This window comes from Numenius arquata, chromosome 15 (assembly GCF_964106895.1).
Source record: "Numenius arquata chromosome 15, bNumArq3.hap1.1, whole genome shotgun sequence".
Taxonomy (NCBI): domain Eukaryota; kingdom Metazoa; phylum Chordata; class Aves; order Charadriiformes; family Scolopacidae; genus Numenius; species Numenius arquata.
The window spans coordinates 8,711,721-8,731,257 of NC_133590.1; the positions used below are offsets into that span (position 1 = coordinate 8,711,721).

Consider the following 19,537-nt stretch of genomic DNA (forward strand, 5'->3'; position numbering starts at 1 on the left):
GCACTGGAATGCAACTACCGTGTCACCAATACATAGTACTAAACTGTAGACATCAGTAGACAGGAACAGATAAGTGGATGGTAGCAGACCACCAGATTAAAGCCAGAGACACAGCCTTCCTACTCAAGGGAAAACTCAGACTGTTCTCACTAATTATCTGTATGGGTCTCCAAAGGAATTAGATACACATTGCAAAGCAGGCAGACTAACAGCCTGGCTAATTAAAAAATTGTACTTCCTTTCAGTAGATGAAGTGACAAATGCACCAGGTGTCCACACAGATTCCAAGTCCCTCATTTGGTGCTACCATCCTGGTTAACATTCTGAATAGTGAACCAGAGAAACCTCCAGAACTGAAACCACAAGCTGATACCACTTCTATGTCAAACCTGAAACTATGAGGGATGACACATCTTATATCTGTGGTAGACTGGACACAAAGAAGAGAACCTGTAATACATATTCACTAGCAAATTCCAGCTGCTTTTATTTCTGTAATACTTTGAGGTTTATTTTCTGTTATTCACTATAAAACATCCAGTATATCCAGTTTCTTCTTCGCAAAATACACCTGTAACTGCAGTTCTTCGTGGTTCTCCATTTCTTCCACAAACTTTATTATGTAAAGGCCTTTTTTCCATAAGAAGAGGATTATTAAAAATCACTAAAGCTGGAGTCAACCCATGTGGCCTAGGACCAGACATAATTGCATGAGGACATAATGGGGCATAGCCCAATTCTTAAACTCTAATTTATAAAACACCTACCTCTAGGACTTTCCCAGTAATGAACTGGTGACATGCTTCACATTTGACTCCAAAAAGAACTTGATAGTCCTTTTCACAATAAGGAGAGCCATCTCTGAAAAAGAAAATCCACAAATTACAAACCACCTTTTAATAAACAGGTTACAGCATGACTTACACTCTTCCCTTGTCTTCAGTCCAGAACTCCTACATACAGCAATACCAAAATGTGAGAGAATTCAAGGGAAATATTTCATAGTAGAAAAAAAATTAATTATATTCTCATTAGTGCCTCTTAGAATTATTCCTTAAATTTCCATTGAGAAAAGGCATCCAATACAAACCACTGAAGTATATCTCAGTCTTTAGAACAGACTCTCTCCACCTACAGGTGGTGCCAACTCTAGAGAGTCACGGGAACTATGTCCAGGAGGATGAGAGGAGATCAGAGTCTTTATCATAGGCAGATACTTTTTGTTGACTTCAGCAAAAAAATCTTTGGTAGTCTGCAAGAGTATAAGCAATTACTTGTAAGTGAAAGGTTATGTAGTTTTTTAGTACTAACAAGGAACATAGAGTAAAAGTGGAAATACTAGTCAGCTTAGGAGTATTTCTCAGGCACTGAACTTCTTTTGAGAAATTGCAGATATTACCTTTTATTAAACGTTTTAAACCCTTTAATGGCAGGTTTGTGAAAAGTAGTTTCCCTTTTCTCTTTGTTGTATGAGGGGAACAGAGACTGTATCTTCATTCCCTCGATTTTATCATTACACCAGCTTTCCCCATACTCTTCCTCTACACTTCCTTCCGCTCAAAACTCTTTGTTAGTTTCTTATATGGAGATGAGAAACACAGTTTCAGGTCAAACACTTCACCACGTTTACTCTATTCTCTAGCAAAAGCAAGCAATGGACAGGTTATTAATTTTTTCCTCAAAATCGCATGTTGGGATGCAAAATGGCACAAAGCTTTATCTGGCTAACACAGACAACACATGCTGGAGTTCACCGAATCCCTTTGTGGGAACATGGAGATATAATCCCTTCCATATTGGTATTAAATACAGACTAGTATCATTAAACACCACTTTTCAGTTGCTCTTTTAAGTTTACTTTCCTTTCCCAACTCAGCTCTCACTGGGAACAAAGATTTTGGTATATATGGAAAGGTGGTCAAAACTGGATTTCACAAGGCAACCTTTGCTGCAAGCTCTTCTTCACTGACACCACGAATTCACGCCAAGGGTGCAGAAGAGATGCAGAGGTTACTTACTTGCTGATGTATTCCCCAGTTAGGACCTTCCCACAGGCCTTGCACTTAAAGCATCCCAGGTGCCACTGCTTATCCAGAGCCAGCAATGCCTGTCCATTTTTTATGTCTCTTCCACAGCCAGCACAATCTGCAAATAAACATATAAATGCATTTGTTGACAGTTACTTAGTTCATTAAACCTCATTAACGATCCACCAATTGCTACACTTGGTAACCAAATGAGAGAATTACACAGCAACACAAAGATATGTCTTCCTTTCCTCAGACACTTCTTGGGTCCTGTACAAAGATTCAGTCTTCATCATCATAGACATACTCAGCAGAAGAGGGAAAGTACCTCTTTTGGTTTTCATGCTCTTTATGATTCAAGGACTACCAGGCAAGCTCTGTACAAACTTCAGATTTTTCTAGGAACGAGCTACATAAATTATCACTCAGAAAAGTTCCTGTCTTCCAGAGCAATCAGTGGGTTTTCTCGTTTTGCTTTTAGCAAAATCTCGATTGCTTACATGAAGCTAAATAAGGAGGCTAGGTGAGCATCACCAGGACTTCTGCGCTTCCCCGTTGGGTGGCAGCAAAGCCCAATGTGTCCACCCAGCTCAGGGGCGGTGGCACAGCTCTGCTGGGACCAGCGGGAGAGACCTTTTTTCAGGGAGGGCCCAAGGCAAGGGTGATAGCAGTATGACAGCAGTGAAGGCTGCATGGCAGGGATTATTGTCCTCCACCTGCAGATGTGGGAACTGTAGTTCTCATGGTCCGTAACAGGCATAAGGAAACTCACTCAGGGATTTTGGTACTACCGTGGTAGTCGACACAGACTTTTTACTGCAATTCTGAAAGACTCTTTGATGGCAGAATGTAAACCTGAAGCCAGGAGCACTGAATGCCCTCTGTCCCAGAGGATGCCACAACGTCTTATGTCACACCAGAAATCCCTGGCTCAGCCCCAAGCTCCCATTCCTCTCCATTCAAAAGAAGAGATTTCCTGATAAGGGGGAATTCAGCACATGGTAAGATCTGAAGAGACTGATGTGGCAGACAGCACTGAACTGCAAGGGTTGAGCTACAGCTTCTGTGCCCAGCCTCAGGGGACAGAGGGACCGAGGGAAGAGAAGGCCAGGAAGATCAGTGAAGCAGAAAGGGAATGCCCATCAGCTGAGGCACACATGGAAGCCACAGAGGAGGCAGCCTGGAACAAAGGATTTTCCATATATTATTATTCCCAAACTCAGTGTTCCTTCGGTGAATGCAACATCCTCTCCACATGCCTGAAACATCAACAAATAGCAACAAATTGAGACCAACAGAGCAATCTGAGCAGTTAAAGCCCAGGCACCAGGAAAAAGATCATCCTGGCTGCACTGCTCAAGCTGACTGAACAGGTACAGCCTGAAAACCTTCATCTCCTTGCGGGTTCACAGCCCAGGCAACACCAAACCTTGCAAAAGGGTGAGTCCAAGTTTATTATCACAACTGATAATGAGAGGAGAGTCACTCCTTTTCACACCGAAGGGCCTGACTTTCGTTTGCTGAATAATGGGCCAAGAGAGCCCCAAATATATGGTGTGCATTCCTGCTGTCCAGGTCACCATTTGCAGGACATCCCTCTATCTGTCAGCATTCTTCTTCTTCTAAAGTCCCTTTAAAAAAATAAAAGGGGACTAAGCACCATGGTATCTTGTGATAAAATGCAAGCCACAGACTGTTGACACAACTCGGACTCAAGAAACAACCCTGAGATTTCCTAATACCAGGACTTTGCTCTAGAGGACAAATGTTACAAATTGAAATCATGAAATGACAAGGACTGACAGCATGTAACGGATCCCTCTGCTCTTCCGTGCCAGCTCAAGGCTCCATGCCACTCCGGAACGACAGCAAAGGCTGGAACGGGTCACCAACGGAGGCTATGGAATTTCCAGCAAGGGGCTGAGGAGGGGGCAAGCAAACATCTGTCAGGATGGCTTTGGGACACTGATCTTGCCTTTCATTTTGGGAGGATACTACATCACCTCTTTAGGTCCCTTCCAGCCTGCATTTTCTTATGCTAAATCTGAAAACATGCAAATCTCCTTCTGATTGTGACAACAAATGGGATTTTTCCTCCAGCCCCAGTGGGTGCTGAACTGCAGTTTTAAACAGCACCCGTTTCTCAGCTTCCTAGCACTACCGCTTCTCCCTCCCGTGCCAGCTTCCACATCCCTGACCTGGGGTCCTGCCAAACTGTGATACATTCCCTGTTACATTAATCCCTCAAAAAATCTGCTGTGTTTTCCATGGGGTTTTCTTTTCAGCTTTATCGAAGAAGCTTTTGTGAAGCTGAAATTTCTCAGATATGGAACAAAGGAAGAGATTTTTAAAGCACTTAGTTTTGCTTCTAACTGGGTTTCTGAAGCAGTCAGAATAGAAAAATTGCTTTACACAAAAGGTCTACCTAGTCCAGCATCTTTATTGGTGCCAAAACCAGCTACACGGAGGAAGTAGGGATCCATGAACTATCCCTACCTGTTTAATTGTTTCTTGCAAGTCAAAGGTAGTGTTGCTGTACTTACTCTCGTGCTCATGTGTGATACAAGGGGTTGATAACATTATTTCATTATTCTGTATCAACAATGACATTTAGTTACTCTTTCTGGGTTCCTTGAAGTGTTTTGCAAGAGTAAATTAACATCATTACATCCATTCTGCTAGTATCACTGATATGTTGAATGTCTAGAATCAAAGTAAACTAACAGCCCAGTACTGTGTCTTATTAGGAGGTGGCTTTTAACTAAACTTGATTTTAACTCTGGCAAAACAGTTGGTGTATATACGTGAAAAGCTAGCAATTATCATTACCCCCTAAAATAGAAAGCAAATAAGGCTGGGCTGAGCTAAGAAAAGACCATTTGTTCATTGAATTCTGCAAATAAAAGCTATTTATGATCTCAGGCCTGCAGGAGGCACATTAAAGCCTTTGGCTGAGTATCATCAGCACACAGCATATGCAGGCAGGATCTCAGGATGACACTAAGAACAATCTGCATCAGCCCAACCTATAACCAGCACACACTGCAAATAAAAGGACCATGAGGTCCACAACCATATGCCAGAGCAGACTGGTATAAAAAATCTGAAAATCCTTCCCAAAATTTTGTGCAATGGTTCCCACCATAGTTCTCTCTGGCTTCATACCTGGGTCTAACAGACTGCACCCCCTGATCTTGAGCTTTCTTGTGCTTTCTTTTTGTCATATAACCCATTTTTCTTCCCTACTGCCATTCCTTGGACATCCACACATTCAGCTGTGTCAGTATAACAAAGAGGAGGAGGAGGAAAGTGCAGTGTACTTCGTAAAATGCAGAGTGAGCAGTACAGTTCTTATATGCATATATGATCTAAAGAAAAGTATACCACAAAAAACACTGTGTGGAATTATGTTTGAGCTGAAGGAAGACTTAAGACTAGGCATTCCATGGCACTGATTCTCATAAGAAATGGGAAGTAACACATGTTCTTATGTATTGTGCCCATGCCCAGAATCTTCAGCTGTATGACAGCCATTTTTCAATAACAGCACTGCAGTATGACTTAAGTAAGGACCAGTCATTAGTAGGTTATTCAGGAATGCCAGGAAAATAATGCATTCCCTCCCAAATCCATCCTAAGCACGGAAAAAAAAGACTGTATCTGAGAGCACTGGACATATAGTTACCCAAATCACGATGTAGCCTCCCTGGGCTGCCTGTGACGCCAGCAGCTGCAGCCTCTACAATCAATGTCCACTTGCTCAGACATTGTGTATTAAAATTGTATTCACTCTCTCTCATAACAGCATTAGCTGACAGCACCATTTTTTAGCCAAGCAAAAGCTTCTCACACAATTCTCTGCCAGAGATGCTTAAACATACCTGTTGTGTCTTCACATACTATGGATAGGCCTGCTCACTCTGAAGATGTATCCTAACATATTCAAGCTACAGCTCTGGAATAAAATAGCCCAGAAGGGTGTCATATTTGATGTGTCCAGCCACAAAATTAAATGCCAATGCCTGGACAAAAGGGCTGTGATGTGGAGGCAGCCAGCCCAAAAGCATGGAAAAGTGGGGGGACAGGACAAGGGAAAGAAGCATGGCACTATATTATATGTGATTAAGACCGCCACCCCCCAAGCATCTTCAGCAGCCTCACTAAGAGATGTAGGCCAGGGTGAGCTGCCAGCCATGACACCTTGCTTGTAAAGATGCGATGAGAAAATGCATTTCCCTTTTTAGCATCTGCATCACCCCAGACATCCAGGAGTGAAACATCCTGCACAGCAACCCATTCGTCACTGCCTAAATTAAGCGGTGGATTTTCTTCCTTTGCCTCCCTCCCCTGCTCTCAGCCAATAGCAGAGAGCCCGGATCACAGCACAGGCGGTGGGCTCTGAGCTGATCCAGCTGTATTAACCCTAAGCACACTGCCTATCACTTTACCCACTCCTGTTTGGATTGCTTGGACAATTTACTAGTAATTATACCTTTATTTCACATTCTCTGTTCAGCCCATATAACTAAGAAAAGGGAAGTCACCTCTACCTGCTTTAGTTCTAACGAACATGGTTATGCAAAGACACGTGTGGGGAGAGTTTTCCATGAGCATTAACTCTGCTCTGTGCAGGGTTAGCTCTGTGAGCACAGCTAATTGCAGTCTGACTTAATGATGCATAATTAAGTCACCAAAAAAGTTCCTTTCAATCCTGATGGCCATCAGTAACACATGTCTAGATAAAGTCTGAAGCTGCCACAACCCCTATGAGTCACAGAAGTAATACTCTTTTTACGCTCCTTTTGTTACTGTTCCAGTCCCTATGAAGCACAGATACATTAATTTTATAAAGACAGCACCAGCAAGCTTCTGCCCTGAAACAGGTAAAGCAGGGCAGAATGAGGGGGATTTTTATCATTATTTTAATTTGTAAAAGAAACAAACAAGTTTTCATTGGACTCACACAGAAATACATTTTCAAACACAGCTGGACCTAAAGAGCAAGCCACGAGGAGCAGTGAATTGGAAGTGAAGAAAGAGGCAAATATCACTGAAGTCATGGTCAAGAAATCTCTAATTGTAAATAACTCTTAGCCACCTTGGAAAACAACTTACAACCCAATAATTCTCCCATGGTAATTTGAAGATTGCGCAATTATCATTTCTCATAGAGTTAGGAAGACCAGAGTTTTTCCTCAGTCACCCTTTAAGCACAGATCAGGCAATGCCTTTTAAAGCCTTGTTTTAACGTTAAAAGTTTTGACAATATCAGGCAGGCTTTTCCAGATCATCAAGGTATTTCTGTCAAAGTTAAAAATACAAACTCACGTTGTCTGTTTACAGTATGATAAATTCTTTCAACATTTAAAGCATAACCGTTTGATCATCAGGGCAGTGACAAGTTCTCCAAGTCAGAGACAGACATACAATATTGGGAATTTTACGTCCAGGATTTAGACCCAAGTATGTAACTCAAGAAATCTGCTGCCAGACCCTTCCTCTTTGCCAATGCAAGGATGGGAAATGTTTGTCAGAACAAAGTGCACTATTGCCCTTTTGCTAAAGGCAAAAGAAACCCATGCAGGCAGCCTTGTACTTTTGGAATCTAACAATAAGAGGCTGGGCACGTACAATGGAGGGAAATAAACTTCCCATGGGAAGTGGAGTATAGCTTTGACTGTTTATTATAAATGGCAAGTTGGGAAAAACTGATATTTTCAAAATAAATATTTAAAGAAAATCAAATTATTTTAGTTGATTAAACATGGAAAGAAATCACAATGGCATGGACTGGCATTCTTTGCTTGAAACACAAGTCCCTGTTAACCATCTGTGAGTGCCTAACATTGACTTGCTTTTTTGAGGAACGGGTTAATAAGTCTTGGATGCATCATTACTGCAAATAGCTCTTTCATCATCTGATGTAATTCAAAGTGATTTGGAAAGATGAATGCTGTTCCTCAACTCTAGTCTGTTAACACAACATTATTTTATCAAAGGAGTTTCTATTTTTCCCCTCTGTATTGATGTAAGCATTTGTGTTAGGCTTCTACATAGGAAAAGGAAACAGAATTTCCCTTCTTTCCACATCTTTCCACACCTCCTTCTCAAAAGAGACCAAACCAATTGAACTTTTAACCTCTCACTCCTGCAAACTGTCCCTGCAAGCAACATACCACCAAGTTAGCCTTTTTCCGTGACATCAACCTCAGTCCCTTCTTCACCCCGATCTTCATACAGGTGTCTGAACTGAAAACCAAAGGGTGAATGAAATAGGAGAAGGAAGAGTTTTTTAATTGTCCTGTAAATAAAAGACAAAGATTTTTTTCCAACTTACAACCCCCAGAGTCCCAGCTGTAAAACTACTCTGAAGGATAAACCACAGCCAGGTACATCTAAGCTGAGGGTAGTCTTTACCCGGTATTTCTTTTACTGCGGTTCAGTACTCGGTTGCAACTGATTTCAAATTCCCAATTCCAACTCACAGTACCCCAAGTGAATTGCTCAGTTCGCAAATGAGCTTCACTGTTTAATACCCAGCTCATGGACAGCACATTGTGTCTCTTCACCTGCAGACTATTTCGGGTAATTTTCAATTGTTACTCTTGGAAAACAAGCAATTCCAACAGGGTATAACCTCCAGCAACAGGAATGATAGATACGACAAGTTTTAGGATGTTTTATGCCCTGAGAACCCATCGCAAACTAAGGTCTAGCTAATAACTAATTCACATTTCTCATTCTTTTTAAGTGACTTCTGATTTACTACCTGCCGGGCTCTCTGAATATGACAATTCCCAGATACTCTTACCTCTGGAGATCACCTCTGACAGTTGTGTTTTCCAAGCTACTGATGCCTCCTCACGCAACACCCATTTACTGAGCAATTCCTCGCACTTCCCCCAGAACTTTCTTTGGAATTACCTTGGATTAGTACTTCTCTGGTAAAAGCTAAGGAGATGGACATGTTTTGATTTCCAAGTTCAAGATGGGGTTATGCTTAGAGAAATAAGAACCAATGCTTATTTAGTACACTCATACAAGTCTATTCACAATTGTTTCTGTCCAATTTACATGTAACACAAAAGTATACAAAGGAAATGGGCAAAATGGACCAAAAACACCTTCCTGGAAAACAGTAATTTTTGTAAAGGAAAATTTTCTTATGGAAAACTCATAAATCAGAAACTTCCTGCGCTGCCACAACTGTATTCTCAATACAGTCGCTGCTCTGTCTCTATCACCCAAAAGGCTATTACAATGCTTTATACACCTCCAGAGAAGGATCTAAGGCAAATTGTAAAGCAGCAGGAAAAATACCAGTCCTTGTAAAATAAAAAATAGCTGAGTAAATGGAGGCTACTCGAGTAATTTAGCCATTGTTATGAAACATAAGCAAGGACTAAAATTAATCCAAGAAAGACATTCAAATGATGAAAATGCCTCAAGAATTGCAAACATTCTTCAAAAGAATAAATCTTCTTGGAGTAATCACACAAATGGGCCAGTGTCACTGGAAGGATTTATCAAGGGAAGAGCTGCACATTCTTAGGCACAATTTAATGGCTTTTGCCAGAAAGGAACTGTGCTTGAGTTTGTAGAATTTCTCTGAATTTGTATCACTTCATGCATGCTGATTTTCTTCTTTTATTCTTTAAAAGGGAGGCATTGTAAAATTTTAGACCCACTATATCCTCAATATATTAAGTCATAAATGTAGTTGTCCTGCAAGGTTATTACAATCAAATTTGGATTAAAGTAGGGAGAATTAAATACTGATATTTAAAAATAAAGGATTTTCTTTAAAATCAGAATTTAAAAATTTAAATTTAATGAAATCCAAGCTAAAAATCCAAATGGGATCTTGAAAACGCAGAGAAGAAACTTGCTATGAACCAAATCAGGTATGATAAGATCTGCCACTTTTAAAATCTTTAAGGACATGGTGATCTAAAGTAAATAGTTTTATAAACTACCCTCAACAAACCAGCAGCTCCAAAATTAAAATATATTTTAATGCATTTACTTTCTTTATGTGCCTAGCAGATTTTAGGTAGTTTCTGAAATAAAAAAAAAATATCCACAATGCTATTTTATGCATTCTAATTAAATTTCAATTTCCATTCAAATAGAGCTTGAAATAAATTATGAGCAAAAATAGTCATTAGGGAAAAATATAGATGTTAAAGAATATGATGAAGTTATGCAAGGCTATATTAGTTTAAATAAATGTGTACAGATATGGAGTATCCTCATGCTTATCAATTAGCCTTTTATAATTAAAAATCTAAATGTAAAACAAGGTTAGAAACAGTTATTCTAATCAGGGTTCCCTGCATTCTTAGGTAAACGATGATTAAAACCAGTGATTTAAAATACGGTGGTTGAAATCAATCCACAATGATGTCTGTGGTATGTCTTTATTCTACGGCAAATAAAAAAAAAAGAGGTATAGAACTACATAAGCCCCTTCTATCAAGTCCCCAAAATTCTCAACTGAATCTCCAGAACCTCAACATAGGTATGCAGGCTTGACTGCCACAGAGATATGTGAGTGTTTCTGTATCTTTAGCAGCTAAGCCAAGAATTATGAAACAAGAAAATTTTTGTTATACGCAAAATATATTAAAACCTTAAGATTCAAAATTATACACAGGATTTTAAAAATGCATGTTCAAAACCAAAATTGTTGAGCCTAGCGAAGTTCCCCAGGGCATTCACTGAAGTTTATGGATATTGTAAGCATGTACCTCTTAAGGTAAAACTTGGCTTAGTGTCTTACACAAAGCCTATCCACATCTGGGCCAAGTATTTGTACAACACCTGTGTGCTGCGAAGCTTTGACACACAGTGTGAAATAGTAGGTTATTTCCTAAGAATGAGCTCAAAATCATGTGTTGGATGTTGCTTAATACCCTTTAAAGCCAAAAATCACTGCAGATGATAGCTTGCTTGCAAACAGCCAGCCAACTCTTCCCCTTCACTTTTTAAATCTTCCCTATGGACTTGAAGGAGTTTTCAGACAGCTTGGGGAAAAAAAAAAAAGGGATAAAGAACAAAATAACGAAAACTGAGTCAAATGTGGCTGAACAGTTACAAATCCTAGCTGCAGACTTTTCACAAGAACTATGACTAAAAGGAATTTTGCATCCCTTTTACCCACTCAGCTAATTTCTAATGGAGAAGTCTGATGCCTATAAATCAGCTCAGATGTTATTTCTCATTACTGGCAACTCACCTATATCTTTATCTAATGAAAGGACAGTTATATGTCCTGAATATAAAACAGCACTAGGAATTAGAGAGTCTTTAAAGGAGGACTGCCAAATAAATTTGCATCTTCTCCATTCTGTTGCTTCGTTGTTTCAAAAACAGTCTCACTTTCCCCATGCTTTCTGGGCAGTGAGGCAAAAGATGATTGCCCACCTTCTTCAACAAGTGAGGTACGTTGGCTCTGCTCTACTTCAGCATCACCCGAAACCTTGTTGGAAGTTTCAGATATTTACTGGGAGCTTTACTGACTGCATCTTATTTGAAGAGATAAGGCTATCGAATAATTAACAAAGATATCTTTCACCCACAAGTTCATTAAGCTTATTATTTATATCACAATAGAGCTAAGATCCCCAGTTGTGAGCCAGGATCCAACTCTGTGAGACTCTGTACTGATAGGCATGAAAGCATTTGTCCCAGAGAACTTACATTCTTTGAACCAGAACATAATGTGCAAACCAGACAAGGTCAAACACACAAAACAGTATTGTGAAATCCCCACGTGGATGCCGGCTGGTCGGGGAACAGCTGCACCAAAGATTATTCATGCACGTGTAACACTGGCCATTTTGAAAACTCTGGTCCACATCTTGGCTGTACTGTAATGCTCCAACCCACGGGAGAGACTGTTACAAAGAAAAGGGAGTCGACATATCTCCCCCCTGCTTCTTTCCAAACAGCATCATCTCTGGATATCTTGGCATATATAGGACACTAGAAGTATCTATTTCACTGAAAAAGAGGAAACTGTGAAAGTCTCCACCATCATTTTAAAAGAAGATGCATTTTTCAAATCAAAATTCTTGCTAGGTGATTGTAACGCTTCAGTTTCTTTTGGATAGAGAGGTTTTTTCCCTACTCATCTAGAAAGCCCACTTGCTATTTGAAATGCAATTTCTTAATTAGCTCATGCACATCACAGATCATAAAATGATCCAACCTTTCAGCAGAAAGGTAATCAGAAATAACTAAAACTTCCTTACCAGCACCCAGGCAAGGAACCAACAGAGAGAAGGCTCAATCTCAGGTAGAGAAATAACAGTCCTATTACTGAAGTGCTTTATTGTGGAAATAGTGAAGTGGAATACCTAAGGGAAAAATCTCTGACGAGGGAAATGTATTAAACTGTGCAAAGACACGCAGTGTCTTCAGAATTTCAAAGATGATCCCTGAGCCAGAAGACTGCTGGTTCGAGCTCCACCAGTGCAAGCTGCTGGCACCCTCAATGTGCCTACCCTGAGTGCGATGGATCTCTCTGCGGCTGCTCTGCTCTCAGCTGGACCTTCCACGACACCTCTTGTGTGTTCAAGAGGAAATGCAAGCCAGTGTGGTATTTTTAAAAATGAAGGTCTGACTAAACTAGGAATTTTTATGTTCAAATGTCCGCATCAGTGCACTTCCCAGCTGCCTTGGTGAGAATTCACTGATAAAATGCCCAAATGGAGAAGTATCAAAGAGGGTAAATGTGTTATCATGGCCAATCTACTTGCCTCTGCTTCACACGCTAATGCTAACAGAAACCCAGAGAGCGCGTACAGTCAGTCACTACTCATCTGGTCACCAGGGGAATAAAATAGTTTGAGATGGTGGGGGCTGGAAAGGCATATTCTAAAGCTCACACTTCTCTATCAAAGGTACCTAACCCTAACATGGCTGAAGAACGAGGATTTAGGCAGACTTTAGGTTCTTGAATTTCTCCTTGTACAAGTTAAAACCACACAAATTTTCTTATTTTTATGACTGCGGCTTTGACTCTTTTTCACTCTAAATTACAGCATGAAATTAGGAAAAAATACATATAATTTGCAGGTTTTTAAAGGTCGCCTTCAAAAACAGTCCACTGAATACGCGATGCAAAATGCTGAGGGACAGTGAAATGAGGCTGGCATATATGCAACAGAGACACTATACAGGAGATCTTAATGAAAAGAAGGTAAAATAGAGGGGTGGAGGATGGGAGGGGTGACACAGGACGGAGAGGGAAGGGGGAAGCAGGGCACCCATTGCCAAATAGCCAAGCACACAAATTGCAGCCTTGCCTAATATTTACAAATCCTAGATGCCTGCACAACAGCTTCTCTGGAAAGACAATATGGACCGTAACAAACACAGGTGTGTTAATGTGTAGCTAGAACACAACAGGAAGTGGAAAGAGCTTAAGATAGTACAAACCAGGCAATCATGATGTTGTATAAAAAAACCTGGACACTGTTTAAAACATAAATAGTAATTCCCAGGATATATTACTTATATTACTCCTTTATTGGACCCCAAAGAAAGTAACTTCCTGTCTTTGGCAGGGCCTTTTAAACCCTGAACTATCCAAGCCATCAAAATCACATTTTTAGTCAGTGTTATCTAGCTGTCCCCTCCTTCTGTGCTGCTCTACATCTGTCCCAGTCCCTTCACTTTACAGATCACATCTCATTTATCAAGCTGTCATATGAAATAAAACAATAACAAAACCAAACACCACCCATTTAATTTGTCTGCAAAGCTATTTACAGGTATTTGGAGTTAGATTTCCTGCCAAATAAATGAAAATCCCAAAGCTAGTGCACTGTGTCCATCTAGCAGTGTCTAAGGAACAGGGTTGACTAACTTATGAATTATGATTACTCCATAGCATCTGCACACTGAAAAAGGCTATCTTAGAAAATGAGAATAAAAAAGGAGTCACTGAAACGGTTCTTCAAGAAAATAGGTATAATTATTCCAGGTAATACATGTGCAGTAAAAGAAATACATTATTAAGATAAATAAGGTAAATAAGTACTATGGGCACAACTAATATTAAACAAAAAAGGAAAATTAATTATTCAATATTTTTCCTTCTGATTTCCACTGGTGTGCACTATAGAAGAGTGTAAAAATATTCGGGTCCATGTAATTCAAGATGTTAACTCCTGTATTTAGAGGCATTTCATTTTCCTTGACATCATCTAAGAAAAGCTGTCAATAAGCCTTTAATTTATGTGAAGTAACAGACATCAGAAAATGGCATGTCAACATTAATGCAGACATTCTAACGGATAGAAGGCTTCCTTTCACATTATACAAACCAATTAAACCCGATATACTTTCAGACTATTGAATTTCATCACTACCAACTTTCTTTGTTTTAAGGAAAGCCTCCTCTAGTAATCTACTTGGAAGTAATCAGAGGAAACTGACAGCAATATAGGATATAAAATAGGTGCATAGCATGAATGAGATTCTCTTCTAAAAGAACTTGCAGTAAAAAAAACCATCCTTTTAAAAAAGGGCAAACTGTTGGAAAAAATTGATGTGTCCGATTCAGCCATCAGTGGAAGCAATCTGGAACAACTTTCACTAATTAAAATTTTCTCTCCAGTGCCAGCAGAAAGACTTCTCCATCTCTAAGTCAACTTTTGCACAAAGCTAAAGCAGCAGCTGGTGTATCTTTGAAGACACAGGACACTTCATTAGTATGCTTTTAATTGAGTTTTCCCTGAACTTATAAACACATGCTGGTCTCACTTTTATTTGTCTGGTTTGCAGAGTTTTGCTCTAAAATGACCAGAATCTCTGTATCTTTCTGCAAGTCTTTGTCCATAAAAGAACAAGACGCACAGTGGCAGGTATTTGCAGATTTAGAAGTAGTGAACTCTGAAGTGTTACGATAAGGCTTCAGGTTAAGTGTGTACTGATAAGGTAATTTGCCCAGCAGGACCCAATTCTGATTAATAAAAAAATAAAAAAATCCCATCACAAGTAGCAGGGAAGGTTGTTTTATAATCCTTGCTGCCTATGACTTCAGTGTGGGACCCAAGCAGCCATTCAAGCAGAGACCATGGCTATCAGGAAGTGACTCTCCAGCTCCTTTGCTTGCTCACTATCAGATGACTTCAGCCTACCATTTGCTGGGGAGCATTTTGGCACCTGGAGTCAGGTATCTGGGAAGCGGCCACACGCTGGAAAAACGAGGCACTTTTTGAGAACCAGGTGCAGTGTGATCCAGATAGTTCTGTCACTGGAGACCAGTCATTTGGGAACCAGTGCTGTGACATGCTTAGACACAGAATGTCTGTGCCGTCCAAGGTCCCTGTGCCTTGCGGTTCCTTGCCAATTATGCCTCCTAAATATCAGCAATTCCAATACAATTTCCACAACATTCCTTTGTCTCAGAAGGATTCTCTGGGTGCTTGAAGTACCTCATACAATTCTGTGTTGGTTTGTAAATCTTATAAGCCCTTTTTTTCAGGTTCTTAAATTCTTAACTGATTAGGTCTGTGCATTTTCAGCTCCAAATCTACAGCTACAGTGGAAAAGTATCACTTCACAGACAGAAAGGCATGACAACAAAAGAAGTCTCTCATTTTTCATTTTGCTAAGTGTCTGATTACATGTTCTCAGGCAAATCAGATAACCTGAGATTCACTTGACTCATCCATTGAGCACAAACATTAACCAACTTCGCCTTTACATTGCACTTTATAATCCTAGGATCTCAAAGCCAAGAACCAGTACAAAATACACAGTGTCTCTCTGATGGAAACCAACATCGGTGGAAAACTACCTTGTGTCACAAGGAAATCTGAGGCCATTTTGAAATATAAAGCTATACTGGGTAAATCATTGCAGATTAGAGTGCTGTGTACAGTCCAGCAGTCAGAGAAAGAATCAGAAACCCCCAAAGATTAAAAAAATTAACCACCAGAGGAACAGATTAGTATCAGTAATTTACAAATTATCTTCTAAAGGCGTTAAAACCTAAGAGCAAACCAAGTTAATTTCCCTCCCAAGCTTTCTTCATTCTCTCTCTTTCCCCTTAACTTGCTTTCTCTCTTTCTTATAATGGTTTCTTGAGGTTCTAATCACAGTATCATTGTGGTATCAGTCTACTGGAAGCATAATTCTGGCAATACTCCTTTTGAAGGACAATTTAATTAAATTAAAGTGTTAAATAGTAGAAGAAATTTAATTTCCTCTGACTTTGTCCTGTCTTGAATACTTAAACCTATGCAATTACACATGAAAAAAATTGAATCTATCAACACTGAAACCTCAGGATTCATCAATCAGATACTTTTCCAGTGCCTATAAAAGAAAAAACAGCCCTTTTAAAAATCCAGTCATGGGGGAAAAGTCATTTTTTTCATATGGAAATGTGTAAGTGTCTTCTTCCCACCTGTAGTATCAGACACTTTTAACAAAGAAAAAAATAAAAAAGAAAGAAAAAACAACAGTTCTCAGAGATAGTTCACATTTCTAAAGGTGAATAAAAATTAAAAAAAAAAAAAAAAACAACAAAGATTGCATTAAGTTTGTTTTAACCAAATGACGATCAGCCTGGGAAAAATGAGAGGCTTCAGAAAGAAGATGGCATACTTACTGCTTGAGGCAGACAGTTCTTTTGGACTGGAGGACATTGGCTGAGCACACATCTGACAGAGACAGTCCCTTCCATTAAAGGTAACTCGATCGCCTGGTGGAAATGGACGCCTGGAGAGTTAAAGAGAAAAATGTATTTTAGCAAAGGTTATGCCAGAAATTTTCCTCTGTTCCCTATGCCTTGATTTTGCTGCCTTCACCCAGTGCAATCAGTATTTTACAAAGACTCAGGCCAAATAGTTTCTGCAATGTGGCCTTGGCAAAGCCAGGCACTGGAAGAAATCCAGTCCGTGGATGCAAGCAGAGCAGAGGTTAGACTTGCCTTGTATTTTGGTTTAAAAAAGCTATCAAACATACTTTATCTAATGAATGGACGACAGTGAAATCCTCTTAGACACAACAGCTACATTTATGACGGTCTCAGCATGATGTTGCGGGTAGGAAATGGTACAGAAGAGAACTCAAAGGAAGAATCTGAATTGGTCTTGAGGCTAGTGAAGGAATATGGAGCTAGTCTCTCATAAATACACTAATTTAATCTGTATTCAGCAATGAAATATATGACTATATTACAGAGGATGTAGTAGTTTGCAAAAAAAGAAATGTTATCCACATCCATTCTCCTAGAGCTTTAAAATAGGTATCTACATTACAGAACCACCACTGTAATTGCTACCTGTGCAGATGGTGTTATGAGAAAGGGAAAGGCTGAATGTACTATGGAAGCTTGAGATTATTTGCTGAACACACCAAAATGTTAAGAATGTGTGTCAGGAAGAAGTTGACATTGCTGTTAACTCTTATTTGGTGTATAAAACAGAGGATGAACAACATTTTGTATAAGCATGTCATTAAAATGAGAAGGTTAGTAACTCCGAATCTTTAGTACGTAGCTTCAGCTGCTGAGTACAGACTCCCCTACACCACACCTCACTCCAAATCTGTGCTTAACAAAATGAACATCTGCTTATTTCCACAAAATGTTTAAGGCATTGTTCTAGTTTCCCTTCTACTGCCATTCCTAAGTGGGCCATAAATAAATCAGCAGCAATACTGCGTTTCATGAATCTATTCCAATGATTCATCTTCTGTTCATTCAACATAAAAAGTGATGTAAGTTTATGTACAGAAATTGACGTCACGTTTCATGCTATATCATCTACTTTCACACTGTCCTTGGGAAATGAATCTGAAACATACACATCACATGATTACTAACATGCAGTAAATTCACACACTAAAACCAAATGGAAAAATGATCAAAGTACTTCCAATAGAAAAGGTTTCGAAAAAATTCAGCAGGCTGCAGGATAAAGTACTTAAACTACTCATCAGAGACAGTTATGAAAGATTAGGGTAGCACCTGGCAAGTCTACCACACTAATGTCCAGATGCATCCTATGATGGGATCTCCAAGAAGGTACTATCTCAGAACGCAGATTCTTGCCTTTCTTGTTCATGTCATCCTCCTGCCTTATGTTTCAGACCATTCGACTGCTGTCAGATTCTGACGTCTGTAGAACTCCACTGTCCTATTTCCCTCCAAGACTACAAAGGAACAGGCCCTCTTTTTTGGGTCTTCCTTCTCTATGAAATCTTTTCAAACCAAAGGCTTCCCAAAGAGAAATATCTGGAGACCTGTGTCTCATGGTGCTACCTTTCCCTCTGTTTTCTTTGTGCTGGGTTCACACCATGTAAGTTGAAAGATGTGACTTACTTGCAAACAGTACAGGCAAAGCAGCTTGGATGGTAAGTTTTTCCCAGAGCTGTCACTACTTCACCTTCCACGAACTCCCCACAACCGTTGCAGCGGGTACCATACATGCGCTGGTAATCCAAGGTGCAAAGATATTCCCCGTTCTTAATGAAAAAGCCTCCTTGTGCCAAGTCACAGCCACACACTGAAAGAAAAAAATCACACAGACAGGTTGGAAAAATATACCTACTAAGAATGCCAGCAACAATACATGCTGCCGACAAATGAGAAGACCCTGGTTGTCTTGCTCCCTTCTATCAGATTTTTGCTTTCTCCTCCTGTCACTGTATGCCTTGACATCCCAGGAGATGGTGGGCATTCTCCGGCTACAAGAGAGCTTGTAATAAAGACTCTCCTTGGAGGCATCTACTTAATCATAACTTTCATGTGCTTGGTCCTTGCCAAGACCTCAGTTACCTCCAATCATCCAGTAATCATGTTACCAGAATTATTTGTACCAATGCAATCTTCCTTTCACTTCTGGAACTGGAGGTGAACAGAAGAAAATATATGATTCCATAAATATGACAGATTGTATGTTATACAGTAGCATACATTTTTCCTGCAAGCGTGAACTTTATTTTAAGAAGCTTTCAAGGTGTTGCATCTTTTTGAAACAATGAATATTTTAGAAATGTTGTATGGTTTAGATTAACTCCTCCAGTCCCCAGATAACACTGAGCTGCTGCACCATCACTGCATTAATACATTTTGCTTTAAAATGTATGATCTTTGAAATGTTCGGGTTGATTTTACAGTATTAATTTAGACATAAATACTAGGAGTAAGCTGCAGTGAAGAGACAAGAAAGCATTAAAAAAAATCTAGTTACATCTCCGCTATATATATTTCATGATATATGCAGCCAAACTATACAACAGTATATTGAATACTGAATCAAGCAAATAGTAATAAAGTATATTCTCCCCCCTGTATTCCAAACAAATTAATGTCCCAAGAACTACTATTACTTTTGAGTGCCTAATCTGCACTGCTCTTCTGTTAGCCTTTCACATACTATAATCCCTGTACTTCACGGATTAATGTAAACAGTTTTCACTGTTAAATGCTTATTTACCCAAACCAAAACACATCACAACCAGGTGCCTATTTTGCTTTAAGAAAA

General features: G+C 39.6%; 1 protein-coding gene across 8 annotated transcripts in view; it reads right to left on the reverse strand.

Moving 5' to 3' along the window:
* The window catches only part of ABLIM1 (actin binding LIM protein 1), a 104,887-nt gene that overhangs the window by 71,473 nt on the left and 13,877 nt on the right, over nucleotides 1-19,537 (reverse strand). For all 8 annotated transcript variants that reach the window (XM_074158905.1, XM_074158904.1, XM_074158903.1 and 5 more), the window contains 4 exons: nucleotides 18,373-18,556; nucleotides 16,657-16,766; nucleotides 2,019-2,145; nucleotides 768-861 (listed from right to left, as the gene is read on the reverse strand). In XM_074158905.1, the coding sequence (XP_074015006.1) occupies nucleotides 768-861; nucleotides 2,019-2,145; nucleotides 16,657-16,766; nucleotides 18,373-18,556 (515 nt within the window). The remainder of the gene's footprint in view (nucleotides 1-767; nucleotides 862-2,018; nucleotides 2,146-16,656; nucleotides 16,767-18,372; nucleotides 18,557-19,537) is intronic.